Source organism: Loxodonta africana, chromosome 25, assembly GCF_030014295.1.
Source record: "Loxodonta africana isolate mLoxAfr1 chromosome 25, mLoxAfr1.hap2, whole genome shotgun sequence".
Lineage (NCBI taxonomy): Eukaryota > Metazoa > Chordata > Mammalia > Proboscidea > Elephantidae > Loxodonta > Loxodonta africana.
This window is the reverse complement of record NC_087366.1, coordinates 36,953,777-36,979,982: the sequence shown is the minus strand read 5'-3', so window position 1 is coordinate 36,979,982 and position 26,206 is coordinate 36,953,777. Positions and strand designations below refer to the sequence as shown.

The following is a 26,206-nucleotide window of genomic DNA, read 5'->3' as shown; positions in this document are numbered from 1 at the left end:
AGAGCACGTCCTTTGGACCTGGGGTTCCTGCGTGGAGAAGCTCCTCAACCAGGAGAAGATCAAATACAAGGACCTTCCTCCAGAGCCAACCGAGAGAGAAAAATCCTTCCCCTGGAACTGACACCCTGAATTTGGACTTCTAGCCTACAGAACTGTGACAGAATAAACTTCCATTTGTTAAAGCTATCCACTTACGGAATTTCTGTTACAGCAGCACTAGATAACCAAGACAACAGGTATTCACCATTGACGTCTTTGTAAATGTCATGCAGTGAACGTGTGTTAAAGCAGAGATGTCGTTTTCATCACCATCACCATCATTTGTTTTTTCAGTCCGAGGAGCTTGTCTGACAATGCAGAGGACGCTGTACTGTGTCAGTCTTCCCCATTCCAGTCACTGTTTGCTGCTTTGCACATGGGAAGCAGCTAACACTTTAACGCTACTCTTTTCTGATCATATAAGCCTCCGTCCTTCTCCCTCTGCTCATAGGGTGCCAATACCTTTGCCATGAGTCTTCTCCAACAAATTGTATGTTTTCTTCCCATTCTTGCCTCTCCTTGTGTTGATGCCCTTTGCCATGTGACTTTGTGGCTCCCATTAGAGGTGTACGTGTATATACTTTACCACACCACTGAGGTTGGGCATGGCCTGCGGGTAGAAGTGACATCCCACCCAGTTCTGAACCTGGGACTTAAGAGGCTTCACATGTTTTTGCTCAGCCCTCCTGTGCTTCTGCCTCTGTTCTGAGAAGGACATGTCTCAGGTAGCTACCTGTCCCTTCAGCGGGGGCCCCAGAACAGCAAGCAAGGCAGAGCCAGTCCAGCCAACTCACAGTCTAAAGCAGTCACCAGCCCTTCACCGATGCACAAGCAAGAATGGACAGAGTTTGGGCCCAAGGTTGTGTGTGGGGTCACTATGAGTCTGGGGGTGCCATGAGTCAGGGCCACTGGACAGCAGCTAACAAAAGCTGACTGAGACAGCTCTCTTCCCTTTTCATTTCTCTAGTCTCACAGAAGAAAGGAGATAACATTTTCTGAGTGCCTTCTATTGCCAAGCACTTACACATACATTATTTAATTTTTAAAAAAAAATTCCTCTGAGGAGGTCATTATTTTTCCCACTCTACAAACAAGAAAAAGGAGGGCCAGAAAAATTAAGCAGTTTATACTTTTACTAAGTTGCAGTGTTGGGATTGCTAAGCAGGTCTTCTGACTTCCTGTGAAGCACTATTTCCACTGTCAAATGCCTTATTAAGATTAGATGAGGGGGCTAGGGCATCTGATTGCCATTACCCCAGAAGATGATGATAAGCTTTGTACTCCAACCTTAGTTCATCAGGGGAAAGAGATATTCACCTCATCTTGTAAAAAGCAAAAGGAAAAACCATTTAAGCGTGTGTGGTGCTGACATCATTTAGGAAACTCACCTTAATACTTACAGCACTATGGCTAATGAACCTAGTGTACAATTAGCTATTTGGGATTGCCCTCTTATTGTTTATCATCCTGCCTGTGACTCAGAACGACTCTAAGATACTCTTGCTGAATTAATATAATGGCATTTTAAAAACATAACGTCATCCTCTCTGCTAGCATTTGAAATTAATTTCATATAAAAGCGCCTTACAATTTCGTACAAGTCTTCTCTGCACACATTTTGGTCAAGAAGCTTTGAAGTAATTGTAGCAGTGTAGCTTGGGCAAATATAAAAATAATGTTGTTTTTTACCTAAACAGAAGACAAAAGTGTGGGAGAAACTTGTGTGTTTTTCTGTTTGTTCGTTGTGTTTCTTTTTTGTCTTTTTGCTTTGATCTCCTAAAAGTAAGATTCTGAACACATCTCAAGGTACAGAATGAACAAAGAAGAAGGTCTCCAGGTAATGTAAACAGTTAACATGTGCAGCTATTAACTGAGAGTTTGACAGTTTGAACCCACCCAGTAATGTCACAGAAGAAAGGCCTGGCAATCTACTTCTGTAAGATTGCAGCTATTGAAAACCTTATGGAGCAAAGTTCTACTCTGAAAACACTTGGGATCCCCATGAGTCAGAATCGACTGGACAGAATGAATACAGAGGAAGAAGATGCAGAAATCAAAGAAGATGAGGGCATAAGCCAGCCTCTTCCTATGGGCATAAACCCAAATCATTCTAAGAGTATTAACCTATGGAATTTCACCATTTGGGAAATGCGTAGTTGTGAAGAGCGATGAAGAGAAATTCATCTTATTCTGTATGCATAATATAGTTAAAAGGAATATTAAGGAGCCAACCTGTTAGTAAACTAACCAAGTGACTCTGGGTAAGACATTTAACCTCTTGGAACCTCAACTTCCACAACTATGAAAACTGAAATACTAATGTTTCATGTGTAGGCTTATAAGGATTCGTGGTGTAACACATGTGCCTATACCCTATTAAAAGAACCTAAGAAAGTTTGCCAAGAAAAAATTGACCTATGGGGCATCTTATTTCTCCCCTACCCACCTTGTACAGCCCCATCAATAAGACACTGTCTTGAACATAGTGTGGTAGGCACATGATAGTCCTCTGAGTTTCAGTTTAACCAAAATAATACCCCCTCACAGGACTGTCAAGGCTAAATAACATGATACATGTAAATTTCACTTTGGACTCCATATATAGACGCTCTTCCTAGGGAAGAACCCCTGCTTCAAAAAGATCTCTGTATCAGAAGCCAAATTCTTAACCTACACTGTACTAATTCATGTTAGAAGCAATTTTACTTGAGTTGGATAATGGATACACCTAGCTTTGGAAAATTTTTAAAGCTATACCTCAGTAATTTCTAGTCCCTGTTGGAAGAGGAAAGCTGGGTGTGAACTGACAGAGCTGAGGAAATTGCAGGTCCTGAAGGGTATTTAAGAGATAATTTCACCAAGCCTGCTTATTTATTGATGAAGAAACTGAGGCCCAGAGAAGCCAAGTGACTTCACAAATTAGAAGTATAGAGATGAACTACATATTTTTGTCTTTGGACCATTGATGGAGAGTCAGGGGGCATGTCTCTCCATTAGCTATTCCCAAGTTGCTCTTCTGGACTAAGGTGAGGTATGGAGAAGCCTGAGAAAACTCCCTCTGACTGGGATGAGTCATTTACTACTAAGAAGGAAGGAGGGCCTTTGATACTTGATGTTGTTGTTATTGTTGTTAGCTGCCGTCGAGTCAGCCCCCGACTCATGACAACCCCCTGCACCATCCCCATGGTCGATTAGGGATCAGGCCGTTATGATCCTTAGGGTTGTCACTGGCTATTTTTTGGACATAGATCACCAGGCCTTTCTTCCCAGTCCATCTTAGTCTGGAAGCTCACCTGAAACCTGTTCAGCATCATAGATGACAGACAGGTGGTGGCTGCACATGAGGGGCGTTGGCCAGGAATCAGACCCAGGTCTCCGGCAAGGGAGGCAGAATTCTACCACCGAACCACCAATACCCTCTTGATACTTAACAAAAATTTTCAAATCCTTGCTATTTAGATTGAGATAGAAAGCAGCATTTTATTCAAGTCAGCAAAAGTCAAAGTTGGACTGTGGTGATTTAAGATAACTAAGCGTTAATAAGAAAGAGACTAAATTTTACATAAAACCCCAAAAAAACACTTTTTTTTTTTTTGCATAGATTTTAAAAATTGGTTCTTTAGGACAACCTGTTTCATTCTTTTAAAGTCTTTTTTTTAATTTATTGTCAGTTACAAATGGAAAGCCTTTTTCATCCATATCACAAAGCCAATAGCTTCAGCATATTTAACATTGCTAAACTTCCCAATATGTTTTGTTTCCCAGTACCATGGTTGCCGCCTTCTTGCTCACTGTCTGGCTAATTCCTGTTCCTTCTAATTGCCCTTTGTGCTTTCAACAAAGTTGACCTCGCTTCCTTTTATACCCAGCCACTGGTCATCCTTGGTTTTCATTGTCATCTACATCCACTGTCAGAATTGCTGTAAGGCGATTTTGCCAGGGCTCTGTGTTAGTTTTACTTTAGTCAGCTGCTAGGGCACAACTCAAAGAAAGAAGCATGCGTTCCACCCACCACTGAAACTAAGGAGCCCTGGTGGTGCAGTGATTAAGTACATGGCTGCTAACCGAAAGGTCAGTAGTTCAAACTCACCATCCACTCTGCGGGAGAATGATGTGGCAGTTTGCTTCTGTAAAGATTAAACCAAAACCAAACCAAACCCATTGCTGTCAAGCTGATTCAGACTCATAGTGACCCTATAAGACAGAATCAAGCTGCCCCATAGGGTTTCGTAGGAGCAGCTGGTGAATTTGAACCACCAACCTTTTGGTTAGCAGCCAAACTCTTAACCACTATGCTACCAGGGCTCCCTGTAAAGATTACAGCCTTGGAAACTCTATGAGGCAGTTCTACTCTATCCTACACGGTCACTATGAGCTGGAATCTACTCGATGACAACAGGTTTGGTTTTTTGACCACCGACCCTGAGCTATGTGGAGAGGGCTAGACGACTGCCAGTCATACACACGAAGGCACGTGCACAGGGGTTTCCAATATGAGCCATGCTCCAGGAGGCCCAAGAGCTATTTCTCTGAATGCAGGATAATTCTATGCACCTGCTGGAGAGCTAGGAAGAGCATTGATCTAGTTATTTAGCAATAGATATGGATACTTCTGAGCAACTCAGCTAATTATTAACATTTTTGCTTGTAATTATAAAGATTTTTTTTTCTTAAGAAAGTAAGTGGTAATACTTGCAAACCTTCCAGTTAGTCATTTAAATGGGAAGCTTGAGTTGCGCAGACCATGTCGTTGTGAAGTCATGAGGTGGTGAAGGTGTAACTGTCCACGTGGTGGCAATATAGCCTAAGTTTAATCAACTCAAGAGACAACAGACTTCCCTGCTCTGAGTTGACTTGCTTGTTCTTTGTGTGCTTCCCTAACTAGAATCTAGGCTCCATGAAGACCAGAACCAAGGTTATTTTGCTCTCAGTCGTACCTTTAGTGATGCTAGGTATATATAGACACATAATAAATATTTGTTGAAAGGAAGAGAGAGAGGGAGGGAGGAAGGATGAATGAATACCACCAAAGTCTGGCAAATTTTTATGACAGGTGAGCTTTTTTTCCATGGTGGTATCTGTACCCCATTTTTTTACCCTTCCAGTGCTCTCAATCATTTTCAGCACCCACCTCCCATTAGCCTTCCTCCCTGTTCTCCTCTCTACCGTATGCCTCAAACTCGCTCCAGACTCTATCCATTGAAATGTACTCTTACCTATCTCTGCAAAGATGGAGGAGCCAACAAGCTAATGAACAAATTAATCTATGATAAAGGCAGAAAGCCAGGGGGATTTCTTATTCATAAGGAAATCTTACGGAATTTTGCAGACAATGGACACTTCTCATTTGTTGTCAAAGCCCTTAGTGACTCTGACTTTGCTGGCTAGGTTGGCTGAGAGATACTTCTCAGCATCTCTGCCCACTGTAATGTACAGGGCACCTCTGTGGGGCAGACTGCTCCAAAAGTGAGACCGTTGGCCATGATATTTGATAGGGTTGATATTGTAAGTTGTTTTTAGCATTTCCTTTCAGTTGAAGCAGGGAGAAAGATGAAATGGAGGAGGTAACACAGTAATCTAGTTCACTGGATGAAAAAAGGCAAAAACTCTGAGCAGAAGGAGTTTGAATTCTGGCCCTAAGGGCAACTTTACATAGAACTGCTTTGCCTTCAAATTTCCTTGTAGGGAAGCTTCTGCCTTGTGTCAGGCAACATCTGGACAACTCGGGTCTGAGATGTAAAGTTAAAGAACTACTGAATAGAAGTGTGTCCAAGACTTTTTTGTTGTTTTCGTTTTAAAGCAACTGTTAGAATTCATTTCTTTTCCTTAATCTTTGTGATCTATTTCCCAAAGGTTAAAGTAACATATGCCTCATTTTAATCTGTGTATTTTCATATTCATATTTAGGGAAGAGAAAGATTTGTTTTCACATTTAATATTCAAAACAACCCAGTGAAATATATTCTATGAGTCTCATTTCACAGGTTAAAAATCTTAGGCCAAAAGAGGTTAAATACTTTCCTTGCTCAAGGTCACACAGCTAATAAATGCAAATCTGGATTTTGAACTCAGGTTTGTCTGATAGACAGATTTGTCTGATAGAGAATACTCTAATTGCTTTTTTTCTTACAAAGCTTTCTGAATTTTAGATTTTATGATATTACATTCAGCCAAGATTGCCTGAAGATAGCATGCTCTTTCACTTTACCATTCTGAACTTCTAAAATTTTTATATGTTTGGACATCTCTAGTCCTATCTTTGATAATAATGAATTTTTTTTATCATTTCTAATAGTTTTTAAAATTGTTTATAGTCTTTAATAGCAAGGACCCCCAAGGTTTATCAGAACTGAACTTCACTTAAAATTTATAGTTGTTGTTAACCCATGGGTGTTGAGTTGATTCCAGCTCATAGTGACTCTATAGGACAGAGTAGAACTGCCCCATAGAGTTTCCAAAGAGCACCTAGTGGATCTGAACTTCCAACCTCTTGGTTAGCAGCTGGAGCGCTTAACCACTACACCACCAGGGTTTCCATTGTTGTTAGTTACTGTCAAGTTGGCTTCAGCTCATAGTGACCCCACGTACCAGAGAACAAAACCCCGCTCAGTCCTGCACATCTCCACGATCACTGGTACGCTCAAGCTCATTGCTGTGGCCACTACGTGTTTTGAGTACCCTGCAGCCTAGGGGACTCACCTTCCAGCACCATATAAGGCAGTTTCCTATTGTGATCTGTAGGATTTTCGTTGGCTAATTTTGGGGAGTGGATCACCAGGCTTTTCTTCCTAGCCTATCTTAGTCTTGAAGGTCTGCTGAAACTTGTCCACCATGGGTTACCCTGCTGGCATGTGAAATATTGGTGGTGTAGCTTCCAGCGTCATAGCAACATGCAAGCCACCACAGTGTGACAAACTGACAGATGGGTGGTGATTACTTAAAATGTATATATACAAATATGAGCTGTGTACATTGAGCAGAATATGTGCTGAAACTGAGGTGAAAAATTAAAAGGAATAATTTGGAGGAAGACAGAAGTTCATCTTTTACGGTAAAATGACTCTGTGTGAAAATATACCACAACCAACCTATTGTATAATTGCTCAAATATTTTTTTTTCTTTTGGAGGACCAATAGAGATACTTCTTTTCACAAAAAGGTACAATATGAATTTTCCCAAAGTAAAACCTAAGATGAAATGTCCTATTTTGAGCATACTCCTATGACTAAACTAACCTTTATCAGTACTTAGTCACCATCCCAAATCTCCAACTACCTATTTCTTGAAAAAAAAAAAAAAGACAAAGAGATGCAAGCTTTTTACTGCCACCTACTGTTAGGGTTGGTTTTACTGTTAGAAAATGCAATAGCTGGGTGCAAGAGAGGACTGACTTGCATAGAAACCTACAGAACAGAGTAGACCTGTCCCATAGGGTTTCCCGGAAGCTTTGTGGAAGTACTGCCACCTCTTTCTCCCATGGAGTGACTGGTGGGTTCGAGCCACTGACCTTTGGGTTAGCAGCCAAGTACTTAACCACTGTGCCACCAGGGCCCCATAAGGTATGGACAGGGTGACCATATGTCCTGGTTTGCAGACAATCGCAGTACACATATGCCTGCTGTCCTGGCATCTGTCCAGTTTAGCTTTTGTCCTAACCCCTTTTTCTTTCAACTATTTAAACCACCACCCGTCTGTCAGTTTGTTGTTCCGTGATGGCTTGCATTTTGCTGTGATGCTGGATGCCATGACACTGATATTACAAATACCAGCAGGGCCACCCATGGTGAACAGGTTTCAGCAGAGCTTCCAGACTAAGACAGACAAGGAGGAAAGGCCTGGAAAACTACTTCCAAAAAGTAGCCAATGAAAACCCCCTGCATCACGATAGAATAATGAGTCCCCTAGGTTGGAAGTCACTCAGAATACACAGTTGCTGCAACAGCGGACTTGAGCATACCAACAATCATCAAGACGGTGAAAGACCGGACAATATTTTGTTCCACTGTATATGGGGCCACCCTGAGTCAGAGTCAACTTGATGGCAACTGAAAACAACCATCAACAAAGTAAAATTTATTGTTTAAGTGGCCAGGCTAGATGGTTTTCTAGAACTAATTTCTAGAAGACATTAAAAGATTGAGAGCTGCAAAACCAAAACCCATTGCTGTTGAGTCAATTCCGACTCATATTGACCCTAAAGGACAGAGTAGAAGTGCCCCATGGGGTTTCCAAGGCTGAAATCTTCATGGAAGCAGACTACAACAGCTTTCTTCTGTGGGGCAGCTACTGGGTTCAAACCACAGACCTTTTGGTTAGCAGCCGAGTGCTTAATCAGTGTGCCAGCAGGGCTCCTTGAGGGCTGCAAAAAAACATTGATAATAAATAGAAGAATAAAAAAATCTTTCAATAGAATTACATACACAAAACTATACATATTATACATTTTAGGCTATTTAAAAGGTGTTCTGAAGCGTTCTCTACAAAAATTGTCATGGATCAAATTGTTAAAAATTATTCAGTATATTTATATATATTAAAAAATAACTGCTATTAATTATTGCCAGTTTATGGAACTGTTGAAAGAAATAGAAGACAAGTGAATTTAATGATCTTGTGTTCTTTGCCAGTGCTCATTGGTTGAGTCTTGGAAGAGGTTTACAAAGATCTATTGTTTTGCAAAGACTTAATGTTAACTCAAATTAAAGTCTTTCTTGCAATAACACACGTTTAGGCTCTCCATGGAGGACACAAAAAATTAAGTGCTCTGCTGCTAACTCAAAGGTTGGTGGTTCAAATCTACCCATTCCTGTACCGGTTGCCATCAAGTCGATTTCGACTCATAGCAACCCTAGAGGACAGAGTAGAACTGCTTCCGAGGAGCAGCTGGTCGATTCAAACTGCCAGCTTTTTGGTTAGCAGCCAAGCTCTTAGCCATTGCACCACCAGGGCTCCAATCCACCCACAGACACCTCGAAAGAAAGGCCTGGCGATCTACTTCTGAAAGGTCATAGCCATTGAGAACTCTATGGAGCAAAGTCCTACTCTGAAACACACGGGGTCACCACGAGTCAGAATCAACTCAACAGCAACTGGTTTGGGTTTTAAGTTTTCTAAAGTATGTAGTAATCAAAACCAAAAAAAAGGAAAAGAAGTTGGCATGATTTACATTTTCTCACCGACATCACAATGCCTATGAATGACCTATATTTGAAGCTCCAAGTCTATTTGTGACTTAATTGGACAGGTATGAGAATGTATGCTAAAACTGAAACTTTCCATAATGCAAATCAGTAATAAACATTTATGCACTTTTCTAACAGCAGTATGAAGAATATTTTCATTGTAATTTATAGTGTTATATAAATTGATTTTTAAAAAAACCACGAGATAAATTTGAAGAACCCTTTTTAAATACTGATAAATTTAGAGTTGCCTTTCAATTTATCTAATACTCTTTTGAGTTTGATGTTAATAATATTTAGTTGTTACAAGAGATGATGAATTTAGTTAATTTGGTCTATGGTACTTAATTTTGAAACTGATATGTTTTTTCTTTAAAGACAAATCAATTCTTCTTAAAAAATTTTTTTTCAAGGGTAATTTTGATTTTGTTTGCTGGTGATAGAATTGAGCCCTGTGCTGGAAAAGAGAGAACCAATAAGAAGTGAGCCTCACATGGGGAGATGAGCAGACCCTTGGAATTAGCATGAAGTGGGTAGGGACCTATGGCAAGAGAAGGACAGTAGGGAGACTCTACTGGTGGTCTCTAGGAGCAAATTAACCTGACATCTAGTTTTAAGTTCTTCTTTATGTATTGTATTTTCATAGCTTAAATCCTTAATAACGTTTTTAAGCATGATCTTAGCTGTGATTTGGGGGATAAAGGAAGGTATCTGGTGATTGGCTCCCATAAAGATTACAGCCTAGAAAACCCTAGGGGGGCAGTTCTACTCTGTCACATAGGGTTGCTGTGAGCTGGAAACTGACTCAATGGCATTTAACAACAACAACAACAACGTGTCCATGTTTGGGGTCAAAGTCAGAAGGAGCTGGTGCCGTGGTCTGGAAAAGCTGTTATGGGCTGAGGTGTTGATGGGGAAGACTAGAGCAGCAGTTTGGAACAGGAGGTGACAAGTGAAAGCAATGATAAACTTGTGGGAAAGGTGAAATTCTGGTGCCGCTCATAAACAATTTCTGGGGTTATAGAGGTCAAGGACACAGATTGCATTAGTGAAGATTAAAAGGAAAGTGCTGCTCCCCTTTTCGTCCCTGGGAAAGTAGAGAATTTGGGAAAATTCAGAATACATACAAGAAGAAAAATCTAGGAGGCTGTGGTTAAATCTGGAGAAAAAGACTAGGGTGTTAAAAAGGGGACTCTAACATTACATTTTGTTCACATTTGTATTACTCGTATTTATTATGATAGATATGCATTGGTTTTATAATTAAACATAAAGTTTGGGGGAAGGGAATAACTATAAAAATTTCATCAAAAATAATAAATTTGTGAGAAATAAGAGTATTAGGGAGAATTGCCCTCTGGATTATAAAATATTATAAAACTACTACCATTAAAAGGAGCCTGGTCACTTCACTAAAGAAGACATTCGGGCGGCTAACAGATACATGAGGAAATGCTCTCGATCATTAGCCATTAGAGAAATGCAAATTAAAACTACAATGAGATTCCATCTCACTCCAACAAGGCTGGCATTAATCCAAAAAACACAAAATAATAACTGTTAGAGAGGCTGCGGAGAGATTGGAACGCTTATACACTGCTGGTGGGAAAGTAAAATGGTACAACCATTTTGGAAATCTACCTGGCATTTTCTTAAACAGTTAGAAATAGAACTACCATACAACCCAGAAATCCCACTCCTTGGAATATACCCTAGAGAAAGAAGAGCCTATACACGAACAGATATATGCACACCCATGTTTATTGCAGCACTGTTTACAATAGCAAAAAGATGGAAGCAACCAAGGTGCCCATCAATGGATGAATGGATAAATAAATTATGGCATATACATACAATGGCATACTACACATCGATAAAGAACAGTGATGAATCTGTGAAACATTTCATAACATGGAGGACCCTGGAAGGCATTATGCTGAGTGAAATTAGTTGCAAAAGGACAAATACTGTATAAGACCATTATTATAAGATCTTGAGAAATAGTTTAAACTGAGAACACATTCGTTTGTGGTTACGAGAGCAGGGAGGAAGGGAGGGTGGGAGAAGGGTATTTACTAATTAGATAGTAGATAAGAACTACTTTAGATGACGGGAAGGACAACGCTTAATACAGGGGAGGTCAGCACAACTGGACTAAACCAAAAGCAAAGAAGTTTCCTGAATAAACTGAATGCTTTGAGGGTCAGCGAAGCAGGGGCAGGGGTTTGGGGACCATGGTTTCAGGCGACATCTAATTGGCATAATAAAATCTATTAAGAGAACATTCTGCATCCCACTTTGAAGAGTGGCATCTGAGGTCTTAAATGCTAGCAAGCGGCCATCTAAGATGCATCAGTAAGTCTCAACCCACCTGGATCAAAGCAGAATGAAGAACATCAAGGATACAAGGTAATTACGAGCCCAAGAGACAGAAAGGGCTACATGAACCAGAGACTACATCATCCTGAGACCAGAAGAACTAGATGGTGCCCGGCCACAACCTGTGACTACCCTGACAGGGAACACAACAGAGAACCCCTGAGGGAGCAGGAGTGCAGTGGGATCCAGACCCCAAATTCTCATAAAAAGACCAGACTTAATGGTCTAACTGAGGCTAGAAGGACCCTGGCAGTCATGGTCCCCAAACGTTCTGTTGGCCCAGGACAGGAACCATTCCCAAAGCCAACTCATCAGACATGGATTGGACTGGACAATGGGTTGGAGAGAGATGTTGATGAGGAGCGAGCTACTTGCAACAAGTGGACACTTGAGACTTTGTTGGCATCTCCTGTCTGGAGGGGAGATGAGAGAGTAGAGGGGGTTAGAAGCTGGCAAATGGTCACAAAAAGAGAGACTGGAAGGAGGGAGCGGGCTGTCTCATTGAGGGGAGAGTAGTTGGGAGTAGGTAGTAAGGTGTATATAAGTTTTTACGTGAGAGGCCGACTTGATTTGTAAACTTCCACTTAAAGCACAATAAAAATAATTAAAAAAAAAAAAAAAAGGAGCCTCGTGGCACAATGGTTAAGTATTTGGTTGCTAATGACAGATCAGCAGTTCAAACCCCCCAGCCACCCCATGGGAGAAAAAGGTCTCTATAAGTCAGAATCGACTCGACAGCACAGTGACAACAACTATCAATAAAGTCTTATGGTACAGAGGTAAGGATAGATTAACGGAAAAATGTGGCTCAGAAACAAAATACATAAAAAATTAAATTAATTGGGTGGCACCGTAAAGTGATGAGGAAACAATGGTCTGGGGACACTAGTTAGCTATATGGAAATAAATAAATAAGTCTATTTAGCAGATACATCACAATCATACTCCAAAATAAAATCCAAATTGATTCAAAGCGAAATCAAATAAATAAGAAGTAAATGTTGATCAAATCTCATGGTCAGGAATATCTCAAAAATATTGATGATTTGAATTCATAAAAATTTTAAACGTTTTTGTGCCAAATAAGTCATAAGATCAAAAGACAAGAAAACTGAGAAAATATTTTCAACAAATATAAAACTTAAAGGATTAATAGTCTTATAAGAAATCATACAAGTGGACAAACAGCAAAAAACACGGTTAATTTACAAAACAAGAAATAGAAACATCTAATAAACATAAAACTTTCAACCTTCTTAAGGAACAAAAAACTTTTTGCCCTTTGAATTAGAAAGGAAGTTTTTGGTTTTTTTTTTAATCTTAGGCTAGGTTACACAGCTGCAGTAATCAAAACTGCCTGATACAGGTTTAATGATAGATACATAGACCAATGGAATAGAACTGAAAATCCAGAAATAAATACAAATATCTATGGTCAATTGATTTTAACAAGAGAGCCAAATCCATTCAATGGGAGAGGAACAGTCTCTTTAACAAATGGTGCTGGCAAAACTGATTTCCACATGCAGAAAAATGAAACAAGATCCATACCTCACACCATATACAAAACCTATTTCAAAATGGATCAAGGACCTAAATGTTAAATTTAAGTCCATAAAGTTCTTAGAAGAAAATATAGGAGAAAAGCTTTGGGACCTAATTTTTTTCAGTGACAGATTATCAAACACAACAACAAACGCACAAACAACAGAAAACAAAATAGAGAACTGGAACCTCGTGAAAGTTAAATACTTATATTCATCAAAAGATTTTATCAAGCTCTACCAGCAGGATTCAATGACGGAATGTCTCACAGGAAGCTGTCCACTCCCAGGCATGTTCATGGGACCACTAAGAAAGAACAAATTGCAATGGAGGGAGGAGCTTAATGTCAGGGATAAATTGTGCAGCTGGTGGAATCTCAATAAAAATCATTTTTCAGTGGGGTGGTGGGGAGAACAGGGAGACTTTATCAAAAAAGTAAAGAGATAACCTACAGACTGGGGAAAAAATCTTTGGGAATGACATAACTGATGGGGTATAATATATAAAATATAGAAAAAACATTTTCAACTTAACAGCAAGAAGACAAATAACCCAATCAAAAACTGGGCAAATGACATGATCAGACACTTTACCAAAGAGGATATTCAGATGGCCAACAGAAGCATGAATAGATGCTCAGGGTCATTAGTCACCAGAGAAATGCAAAACAAAGCCACAGTGAGATACCATTTCACTCCCAGTAGGATGGCTAAGATTTAAAAAAAAAACAGAAAATAACAAGTGTTGGAGGGGATGTGGAAAAACTGGAACCCTCATCTATTGCCAGTGGGAATGCAAAATGGTACAGCTGCTGTGGAAAACAGTCTGGTGGTTCTGCAAAAAACCAGAGGTAGAACTGCCATATGGCCCAATAATTCCATTCCTAGGTATATACCCTAGGGATCTAACAGAAGTGACTCGAACAGACATATACACACCTATGTTCATTGTAGCACTATTCACAATAGCAAAAAGATGGAAAACAACCTAAGTGCCCATCAACAGATGAACGCATAAGTAAAGGTGTAGTACATGTACACAATGGAATACTACTCAGCAATGAAGAAAAAGAGTTGAAAACATCTCGAAACACAGATGAACTTCAGGAACATTACACTGAGTGAAATCAGTCAATCACAAAAAAGAAATAACTATATGTTCTCACTTTTATGAAACGATGTAAACAGACAAATATACAGAAACAAATATTTATTAGTGGTTACCAGGGATAAAAAAAAAAAAAGGAAGGAAATTCAGTCTCCACATAGTAGACATTTGTTATTTTTGGTGATGAGAAAGGTAACACCGCATGATGGTGAGGTATGCACATCTTGATAAAGGTAAACAATGTCACTAAAATGTACATCAGACAAAAGGACTTTTTGGTAATTGCTATGGCATATATGGAAACCCTGGTGGCACAGTGGTTAAGTGCAACGGCTGCTAACCAAGAGGTCTGCAGTTCAAATCTGCCAGGTGCTCCTTGGAAACTCAATGGGGCAGTTCTACTCTGTCCTATAGGGTCGCTATGAGTCGGAATAGACGCGACGGCAGTGGGTTTCGTTTTGGTGGGCTATGGCATATATAATTTTGAAACAACAGCAACAACCAAAAAAATATATGTGTGGGTATATACGTATATATGTAGACATTTGTGAGTACAGATATGTATATGTGAGCATATATGTGTATTATATAGGTGTATAAATATGTATATGCATGTATATGACTATATGTGCACATATTCATATATATAATAAAGCACATGGGGGCACAGTTACAAAAACTTCTTAGACATAACCAAACACCTCACAGGTTGGTTTCCTAGGTTTGAAGGATTAGGACCATAGTCTCGTGGGACATCTTGGTCAATTGGCATAGTATAATTCATAAAGCTAGGTTCTACATCCTAGTTTGGTGAGTAGGGTCTGAGATCTTAAAAGCTTGCAAGCAGCTATCTAAGATACAACTATTGATCTCTACTCTTCAGAGCAAAAGAGAAAGAAGGAAGCCAAAGACTCAGAGAAGAAAGTAGTCCATAGGTCTAATAGTCTATACCAACCAGGGCCTCATCTACCCTGAGATCAAAAGAACTAGATAGTGCCTAGCTACCCATAGCAACCATTCTAATCAGGGCCACAACAGATGAACCCTGATAGAACGGGAGAAAAATGTGGAGCAGAGCCACAAATTCCTAGAAAAAGAAAAAGAAAAACCAGATTTATTGGACTGGTTGGGACTAGAGGACTCCCCAAGACTATTGCCCTGAGATACTCTTTAAACCTTGAGCCAAAACTAGTCACTGACGTCACCTCTTAGCTAAATAACAGATTGGCTCACAAAATAAAGAATATCACCTGTGAATACTGTGCTTCTTTAAAAAAAATCATCTATATGAGACTAACCAGTAGACCACTACTTTAAAATGAGGTTGAGAATATAAGGGAGCAGGGAAACTAGATTAATGGAAATAGAACAACCAGAATGAATACACTGAAAATGTTCATGTGTTGTGAAGAATGTAACCAATGTCACTGAATAATGTGTGTAGAAATTATTGAATGGGAACCTAGACTGCTGTGTAAACCTTCACTGAAAACAGAATAAAATATTATTATTATTTTTAAAACGTTAGGGCAGGTAGGATGAGATAGAAAGTTACTAGTCAAAGGCAGATATGTATATTGATACAACTGCAGTATGAACAGAGTATTAAAATGAGCTTAAAAAGGGGACCGAGCTACTGGGCCTGGGGGCTGAGGACCACGGTCTCAAGGGACATCTAGGTCAATTGGCATAACATAGTTCACAAAGGAAATGTCCTACATCCTACTCATCCTTTGGTGAGTAGCATCTGGGGTCTTAACAGCTTGTGAGTGACCATCTAAGATACATCTATTGGCCCCATCCCATCTGGAGCAAGGCAGAATGAAGAAAACCAAAAACACAAGGAAAATATTAATCCAAAGGACTAATGGATTACATGAACCACAGCCTTCATCAGCCCGAGTCCAGAAAAACTAAATGGTGCCCAGCTACCACCATGGTCTGCTCTGATAGGGATCCCAATAGAGGGTCCTGGACAGAGCTGGAGAAAAATGTAGAACACAATTCAAATTCACAACAAAACACCAGGATTACTGGTCTGACAGAGACTGAGGAATCCCCAAGACCATGGCCCCCAGACACCCCGCTAACTCAGAACTGAAGTCACTCCTGAAGTCTACCTATCAGCCAAAGATTAGAGAGGCCCATAAAACAAACAATTACATGTGAGGAACACATGCTTGTTACTTCAATACAGTATACGAGACCAAGTAGGCAACACCTGTCCAAAAGCAAAGATGAGAAGGCAGATGAGGCAGGAAAACTGACAGAATGGACTTGAGGAACCTGGGGTGTAAAGGTAAAGGGGGAGACTGCTGACACATTGCGGGGATTGCAACCAATGTCACAAAACAATTTGTGTATAAATTTTTGAATGAGAAACTAATTTGCACTGTAAACTTCACCTAAAGCACAATAAAATTTAAAATAATAATCTTAAAAAGGGAAGTCATCCAAAATGTAGGCAAAGTTTTATGCACAGAAGTGCCAATATTATTTATTATACTAGAAAACAGAAACAACCTATATGTTCAAAGTTAGCAGATCATGAAAAAAATTATAGTGTGGATAAATGATGTAACGATTAAAAGTTGTATTTTCTAAGACTACTAATTAAATGTGAAAATGCTTATATCTTAGGTGAAAAATAAATGGATAAAAATTTGTATTTATAGTATAATTACAGTGTTTTTTTTTAATGAAAAAAGAGATAAAATAAAATATGATTTGTATTTGGTGTGATTTATAGTTTCTTCTTTATATTCTTCTATATCTTCCAAATTTCCTTTCATGATCATACATTACTTTCATAATCAGAAAAAAATAAATTCATCCCCAGAGCCCCTCAGGATAAAATCTAAATTCCTCAGCAACACCCATGATTATGATCTGAACCCTGCCTTCTCACTATTTCTTTTTTTAATTTACAGTCAGCACCCTGGCGGCATGGCTGGTGAGAGCTTGTTTGCTAACCAAAAGGTTGGCAGTTAAAATCCATCAGCTGCTCCTTGGACACCCTATGGGGCAGTTCTACTCTGTCCCATGGGGTCACTATGAGTCAGAATGACTCCATGGCAATGGATCATTTACACTCAGGTCTTAATCAAACTGCTTGATTTCCCTAATCTGCCATGCCATCACTACATTGGTGATGGGTTTGTTTGTTTTGGTGGTCAGTATTGTTGTTTTTACATACGGTGTTCTTAAATGCCCTTCCCTCTTTCTGGCCTTGTCAACTGGCCTCTTTAATTTTAAGACTCAGCCCTTTATTTTCAAGGGATAGCTTCCTCTGGGGTACCTTTGGCTGGATTAAATGCCTCCTGCTTTGTGTTGCTATAACATGCTGTGTGTACCTTCATTACAGCATTTACCACATTGAATTACAGTCAGGGTGACCGATCATCCTGGTTTGCCACTCCCTAAGTCAAATTCTCCTTTTCAAACTTGTTCCCATCTTAGAGTATGAGCACTTGACTGTTTACATCATCTCTGGGTTTTAAAAATTACTGTATATTCTTTCTATTATACGATTGGCACTATTTCCCTTAGGTTGCTGGGTGGCAGTTGTTGCTATTAGGTGCTGTTGAGTTGGTTTCAACTCTTAGCAACCTTACATACAACAGAATGAAACATTGCTGGGCCCTGCACCATTCTCATGATTGTTGTTGTGCTTGAGCTCATTGTTGCAGCCACTGTGTCAATCCATCTCATTGAGGGTCTTCCTCTTTTTCACTGACTTTCTACTTTACCAAGCATGACATCCTTCTCCAGGGGCTGGACCTTCCCAATAACATGTCCAAAATACATGAGATGAAGTCTCACCATCTCGCTTCTAAGGAGCATTCTGGCTGTACTTCTTCTAAGACAGATTTGTTCGTTCTTTTGGCAGTCTCTGGTATTATATTCTATATTCTTTGCCAACACCATAATTCAAAGGTATCAATTCTTCTTTGGTCTTCCTAATTCATTGTCCAGCTTTCACATGCATATGAGGGAACTGAAAATACCATGGCTTGGGTCAGGCTCACCTTAGTCCTCAAAGTGGCATCTTTGCTTTTCAACACTTTAAAGAGGTCTTTTGCAGCAGATATGCCCAATGTAACATGTTATTTGATTTCTTGACTGCTGCTTCCATGGTTGTTGATTGTGGATCAAGTAAAATGAAATCCTTGACAACTTCAATCTTTTCTCCATTTATCACGATGTTGCTTATTGGTCCAGTTGTGAGGATTTTTGTTTCTCTGTGTTAAGATGTAATCCATACTGAAGGCTATAGTCTTGATCTTCATGAGTAAGTGCTTCAAGTCCTCTTCGCTTTCAGCAAGCAATGTTGTGTCACCTGCATATTGATGCCCCGCTCTTTTTCATATAGTCCACCTCAGATTATTTGCTCAGCATATAAACTAAGTATGGTGAAAGGATACAATCTTGATGCATACCTTTCCTGATTTTAAACCATGCAACATCCCCTTGTTCTATTCAAACAATTGCCTCTTAGCCTACGTACAGGTTCCCCACGAGCACAATTAAGCGTTCCGGAATTCCCATTCTTTGCCGTGTTATCAGTAACTTGCTACGGGTGACAGTAGTCAACGTGGAAAAAAAACACGCATGCTCTGTAGGTTACTTCGCGCTTCGCCTCCGTAATTGTCGAGTGACGGAAGGGAGTGCTGTGGGATTATGGGAAGTGTGGTTTTCCGGCTTCAGAATCACTGGCGCGCCCCCTGCCTGTGCCCGCGGGGGGACTTCAGCTCCCGTCCCGCCGGCGCAGAAGGAGACGCGAGAGAACGGGGCGGGCGGAGTGGTATAGAGGAGGAGGTGGGCGGGGCCGGTGGGAAGGCCGGGCGGAGGGGGCGGGGCTTCGCCCAGCTGAGCGGCCGCCGCCCGCGGCCTGAGGAACCTGAGGCGCTGGGCTGGGAGCCGCCGGCAACGTTTATCGCTCTGGGCTCCAGGGCGGGCGTGCGCTCCGCAGGCGTTGGCCGCCGCCCCTCCTCTCGTACGCTCTCTTCTTTTTCCCAAGTCTCCTCCTCCTCCGCCGGGACGCGGGAGAGCCCGGTGCGCGGCGGGGGCGCGACGTGGAGCCGGCGGGGGCGGCCAATGCGAAACTGGCTGGTGCTGCTGTGCCCGTGTGTGCTCGGGGCCGCGCTGCACCTCTGGTTGCGGCTGCGCTCCCCGCCGCCCGCCCGCGCCCCGGGGGCGGGCCCCGCAGGTGAGGTCCTGGGCCGGGCGGAGGGAGGCCCGGGGCCGCGCGGCCCGACTCGGCGCCCGCGGCCGTCGCTCGTTGCTTCCTGCCGCGGAACTCCGCCACCACTTGCTGGAGGAGGGGAAGGGGCAAGACTCAAAGGTCCTCAGACGAACAAGCGATTCTTTTCATCCTGGGAGCGTTAAAATCGGGCAAACTTGAGGGCGCCTTTCTCGCGGTCTCTCCGCCGCCACCCGCCACCCGGCTTTCCTTTCCGCCCACGAGACCAGTGCTCGCGACGGCAAGTCCTCCGGTTGTCCCAGGCCTGGTCGCCGGGGTCCGGCTCCGTGCCGCCTGCTCCCGGGGAAAAGCTCGCGTGCCCTGCAGCCGGCGGCTGCTCTTTGTCACCTCGTGCTCACGCCCTGCCTCTGCCTAGCGAGTTTTGTTCCTCCGCCCCAAGTTGTTGGTCTTGTTCGGTCAGGATTTTGTGGTCTAGGTACCGTGGATAATGTTTGTGTGTCTTTTAAAAGGTGGCTGGGTTTTGCCTTTAAGGAATAACTTTGCTTTGAAAAAGACTATTTTGTACGATATAAGTCGGTTAAACAAATCTGGGCATGAAATAGGGCAAGGCTGTGCGTGTTCCCGGGAAGTTTGGTTCGCGTAGCTTGCTAATGAGTCTCCATGAAAATAGCAAGTTGTTTAAGGATCACAGCCATTTGCTCCAGAATTGTTGTTTGTTTCATAGCCTAATAGAATGCTTTGCCCAAAGCAGGTACCCAGTGGATTTTTGAAAAATGGGCCTCACCACGCTATACCATATCTTTAACTACACTGGGAAATTTTTTCTTACCACCTCTCCTCAAAGCAGCTGAATATTTGCAGTTTAGCATATGGCTCTGTGCCTTATAAGAAGAAGTATTCAGCAGTCCTCAAAACAGTCTCATTGTTATAGCTTGGGTATTTTGTTTGACAGTAATCTCTTCAAATCTTTTCCTATTAGACCTGAATAGAATTAAACATTTAAGGTGATTTAATGAAAGTACAGAGTTACGGTGCATTTAGCATGTTAAGAAGCCGAGGGCTTTGTTTTTTAGGTGTTTGTAAACTGAGCTGAGACGAGTGCCATATATCATAATGCTTTGTACCATTAACATCTGCTGGGTTTCTGTTTTATACGTTTCTTTGTTTTTAACGTTCAATCGTGAGCTTTAGTGAAAGTTTCTTGCAGAGTATCCTTAGGGTATTTTTGAGCCTAACAGCCCTGTGAGGTTCAATAAAACAAAATAAAAACCCTGCCTTCAGGCTTAAAGCTTAGTAGGCCTGCCAGGCAATATCTTAGTTTGAGCAACTCCCTCCCCTGCTAAATGTGCTATCCAGTTAGACCGGACTAGGGTAAGGAATCTAAGAAGCGGACATTGGAAAGGGACAGGGTCATAGGTGCAGAGGTCAGTACTAGTTATATAAATTGACTTAGATTTTGGATGGCTATTGTGCATCTAGCTGGATAATATTTTAATCCAAATTTGACAGACTCCTAACTTTTTCACTTTTGGTACTTTCAGAACTAAAAACGGTGGAACCATCTCGATTGCTAAATTTTCTCCTTCTCCTCTCTCTATTGTGCTGTCACCATGTTTAAACTAAAATATTGGGGCATTTTTAGGATTTACATTTTAACCCTTACGTGTTAACCCTAAAGTGAGAGACAAACCCCATTTACTTAAGTATTTTTCCCTTGAACTAGCATTTTAGGATTTGCTTTTTCTTCCACTTCTTTGCCCATCTTCGGTCTCGTTAAGCCATAGCAGTATTTTTTGAAAAAGAGATTTATCATCCCTGAGTATTAAAAAAGGCCCTCTTCCTTGGAGTTGATTCAGTATTCGAGAGCCTGCTTTCATTCATTTTACATTTTAGAAGAGAAGACAGAACATAAGAAAGTAAATATTAAAAGTTATAGGGAGTCGTGATCAGTTTGGTGAAAAAAAATAAAGCAGTGTAAGGACTGAGAATGATGGGCTGCTGTTTCAAATAGATGTCAGAGACAGCCTCTAAAGAGATGACATTTAAGCAGGGAGCTGCAGAAAGTGAGTGAGCCATGTTAGTGCCAGGACTGGCAACTTTTCTAATACAGCTGTTCACCTTAAACATCTGAACTGCATTCAGAAAGAACACCTGGTAAAGAAGATGCAGGTGAAATCTTTCCTCTTGAAAAATCCAGCTAACCTGTGGGTAATGGGGTGGGGGGGAAACGGAGGAGACAACCTTTGGACCAGAGAATGTGGACAGAGGATATCTTGATTGTTACACTGATTATTTAGGTAATGTCTTTGCAGGAATTATTTAACAGTTAATTTAGAAAATGATGTGATAAAAGAAAATTTCTCTTTCTGGAGTTTTTAGAAAGAGGGAACCCTAGAGAAAACCTTGAAAGGAACATATCCATTCAACAAATGCTGCCGATGTGGGGCAAGTAGAAGCCAGAGACAAATTTAGCTTGCTTTTTAATTTTGCCTAGGGCTGGTTCTTCAAAAAAAAAAAAAAAAAATGATCTCTGTATGCTAATCTTATCTCTGTGCTTCAATTTCCTTGGTTATAAATGATGATCTCATCGGGTTACTGGGAAGATTCAATTAGTAAAACACCAAAAACAGGCCTGATTCATGGTCAGCACTCCTTCAATTTTAGAGAGTGATGGTAGAATGGTGGTTATGCCTATGTTAGTGTGGTGTTTGGGGGCATACCTGTATTACAGAGAGTAAGAGGTGAGTGAGACAACTGAATTCTTTCTTTTCCCTTTGAACTTGGTGATGGCACGCCGTGATAGTGTGTATGATGACTGACCTTATCTGTAGGTCTCTTGGTGGATTTGTATGTTTTCCTCATTATAAAGATTTCTGCCTATTTGTGATTGATGTCATCTGAGGGCATGCATACAAGAGTGGAAATTTTGATCTGGTTTTTAATAATCCTTAAGCTTATTTTGAACAATAGATTTCGAAGTCAACCTTCCTCAGTCATTTAATAAACCTCCGGATGTCCATTCGCAGCGCAGAGCCTAGCAGGTTGCCAGACTTGTGATAAATTACGTATTAGAGAAAAAAACTAAAAACCAAACCCAGTGCTGTTGAGTAGATTCTGACTCATAACGACCCTATGTTAGAGGAAAAGAAGTGGTTATTACCCTCAGGGAGCTTGCTTGAAGTTCTTCATGATCCCTGACATAATAAGACTGTCAGTTAGAACAGTGCATATACTAGGTGATGAGTAATTTGAATGAGTGAATCAGGAGAATAAAACTGGACAGGTGTGAATGACTTTTTGACCTACAGATTATCTGTATACATACCAGGTTGACCTTATTATTTAATTTTTTTTCTTGTAAGTAAAACAAGTACTTTGTAGACAATTTTAACATTATTTTAAAAAATCCAAGAAAGAAGACTGGCCTATTCTAGACTTTTTTGACTGCATATATATGTTTTGGGGAAATTATTTAGTTTTATGTTGATATATAATATATATTCCGGAAAAATAGATGTAGTTGTGCACCTTGATGGATTTTTCACAAACTGAACATACCCAAACAGTCAGCAACCAAATTAACAAAAAGAGAACTGCCTACACTCCAAAAGTACATGTGCAACGGAATGAAACGCTGCCAGGTCCTGCACCATCCCATGATCTGTTGCAGGTTGGACCATTGTGATCATAGTTTTCATTGGCTGATTTTCAGAAGTAGACGCCAGGCCTTTCTTCCTAGTTCGTCTTAGTCTGGAAGTGCTGCTAAAATCTCTGCAGCATCATAGCAGCATGAAAGCCCCCACTGACAGACAGGTGGTGGCTGTACGTGAGGTACATTCGCCAAGAATCGAGCCCAGGTCTCCGTCATAGAAGGCAAGAATTCTACCACCAGACCACCACTGTGCCCTCATCCTATGGATATACCATAATTTATTTAACTAATCCTTTTTTGTGCATTCATGCAGTTTGTAGTTTTTCGCTATTAATAAATGACACTACTGAATAGAGATCTTTGATGCATCACTGATATTTCTTTAGAATAAGTTCTTAGACATGGATTGCAGAACAAAGATTATGCCAGTCTAAGGTATGTGATGTATATTGCCAGTTTTCCTTGCAGAATATCAAATTACACTCCTACTAACAGTGTATGAAAAAAAAAGCGGCCATCTCCTTGAAATCACCATCAGTGTTTCCTTGAAATACCCATCAGCACTAGGTATTATTATTTGAGAAGATATTTGTCATTTTGATAGGAGAAGATTGGGATCTTACTGCTCCAATTTGAACTTAATTGCTAGTGACGTTGAACATTTCTTCTTAGATTTATTGGCCATTGTGTTCCTCCTCTTGTGAATTATCTTTAGGTCTTTTGTTCCATGTGTACTTCTTAGTTTTTCTTTCTTTCTATCTTTTTCTGTTTCTAGACACCAGAGTCAAACTAGGTAGCCTGTGTTTGCAGTAGATAGCAGGGGGTGATAAGAGTATAGGGCCAAATGCTGGTAGGGGGAACTAGGAACTTGACAGTCGTTCTTATGCAGGTTTTATTGAGTCCACTTTGGGTTTTATACTGTGTAACACAGGACCCAGGAGTCATTGGACTGATTTAAATTTACATTGATGGTTATGGGATAACAAAAGAAGAAATCTATTTTTCTGAAGCCTGACTTCTAAGGACTTCAGAGCATCTGGAAGTAGCTCTCTAAAAGACCAGAATCTGCTGTGTACTTCTCTGCAAGAAAAAGAAATGTCTGTAAAGCAGTTGAACAGAAGCGGCTTAAACATGGATTAGAAGCAAGGAGGATTGACAGTGGCAGGGGAGGTGCAATAAGATCAAAAAGTAGTTTACAGCCGTAATCCATGAGATTTTCACATGTCACATGGTTACCTTCGTGATTTATTTATAGAAAAATCTAGTTGGGCAGTAACGTGGAGAAGTCAGGGAGAAACTAGTTAGGGTACTCTGGTAGTGGTTCAGGTGAACAGTGAGTCTGAGCCGAAACTGCAGCTGAAATGGATGGTGAGAAAGTAATACATTTAAGAAAATTCTCATCGTGATTTGGAGTCATCAAGAAAAGGTTAAATTATGCCCCATGTAATCCATTTTTTAAAGATTTACTTTGATTACCTGTCAAAAATATGGTAATAGATGTTTGGCATTTAAAGGGATGTTTCAGTTATTTTGAAAATTCACTTTTGTGCAGCAGCCTTGTGTTCTCATGATGTCAGATAAGTGAGGCATTTAGGTTAAATATGATTTTTGCCCTTCTACAGCTTTTACTCTTTTGAGAAATCGTTTTCAAACAGATGAAATTGTATCTAAAGACATTTTTTAAATCTGTTTTCTCTGACCCAGAAACTGAGACACAAGTGATTTAAATAACTTTTTACCGAGATGATGCGGTATGTTGGCTGTGGAATCATTGTCAGAGCTGTCTGGTTACTACATTTGCCTCCCTTCTGTCTCTAGAATGTACTTAATATTTCTCTGTGAAAAGGTAAGGAGGATATGGGCACATAGTTGTCAGTTTTACACTAAGCAGTTGAATTATTCTCCAGTTTCAGACTCATTTAGGGTTAGTTCTCCAGCATTGTATAGTTTTATATCTGAGAAAAATTGTTCCTGGGCAATGAGTTAAAAAAAACTAATGTGCAAACCAGCATTTTCAGTAATCTGCTTATCACTGATTCATCACTTCAAGTAGTATTGTGGTTAAAAGATCAGAATCTAGCAAGCAGCCATCTAAGAAGCATCAGTTGGTCCCAGCCCACCTGGAGCAAAGGAGAATGAGGAACACCAAAGACACAAGGTAATATGAGCCCAAGAGAAAGAAAGGGCCACATAAACCAGAGACTCCATCAGCCTGAGACCGGAAGAACTAGATGGTTCCCAGCTACCACCAATGAGTGCCCTGACAGGGAACACAACAGAGAATCCCTGATGGAGCAGGAGAAGAGTGGGATGTAGACCTCAAGTTCTTGTAAAAAGACCAGACTTAATGGTCTGACTGAGACCAGAGGTGCCCCAGAGGTCATGGCCCCCAGACTCTGTTAGCGCAAAACTAAAACCATTCTCAAAGCCAACCCTTCAGACAAAGGTTAGACTGGACCATAAGACATAAAATGATACTGGTGAGGAGTGTGCTTCTTAGCTCAAGTAGACGCACGAGACTGTGGGCAGTTCCTGTCTGGAGGCCAGATGAGAATGCAGAGGTGGACCAGAGCTGGTTGAATGGGCACAGGAAATACAGGGTGGAGAGGAGTGTGCTGTTGCATTGTAGGGAGAGCAACTAGGGTCACGTAACAATGTGTGTATAAGTTTTTGTATGAGAAACTGACTTGAATTGTAAACTTCCACTGAAAGCACACACAAAAAAAATCAAAATTTAGGTGACCTACATTAAGCTGTATAGGTACAGAATAGAACAAAGATGAAAAATGGAGTTAGTTTGAATGGGATAAAATGTTAGACCAGCCATTTACTAGCTGTTGGACTTTGGGCAAGGTGCTGAATTCTGGGTGCCTGTTTCCTCATTGTTAAATAAAGAACCTAACAGTTCTACCTCATGTTGTTAGTTGCTGTTGAGTCGGCTTGGAGTGATAGCAACCCCATGTACAACAGAACTCAGCACTGCGTGTTCTCGAGCTGGAGCCCTGGTGGTGCAGTTGTTAAGGTCTCGGCTGCTAACCAAAAGACTGGCAGTTCAAATCCACCATTCACTTCTTGAAAACCCTATGGGGCAGTTCTAC

General features: G+C 40.8%; 1 protein-coding gene across 1 annotated transcript in view; it reads left to right on the top strand.

Moving 5' to 3' along the window:
- Nucleotides 1-19,142: 19,142 nt before the first annotated feature.
- The window catches only part of B3GALNT2 (beta-1,3-N-acetylgalactosaminyltransferase 2), a 48,205-nt gene continuing 41,141 nt past the window's right edge, over nucleotides 19,143-26,206 (top strand). Inside the window, exon 1 of the mRNA XM_003410903.4 lies at nucleotides 19,143-19,462. Within this exon, the coding sequence (XP_003410951.1) occupies nucleotides 19,351-19,462 (112 nt within the window). The 5' untranslated portion in view covers nucleotides 19,143-19,350. The remainder of the gene's footprint in view (nucleotides 19,463-26,206) is intronic.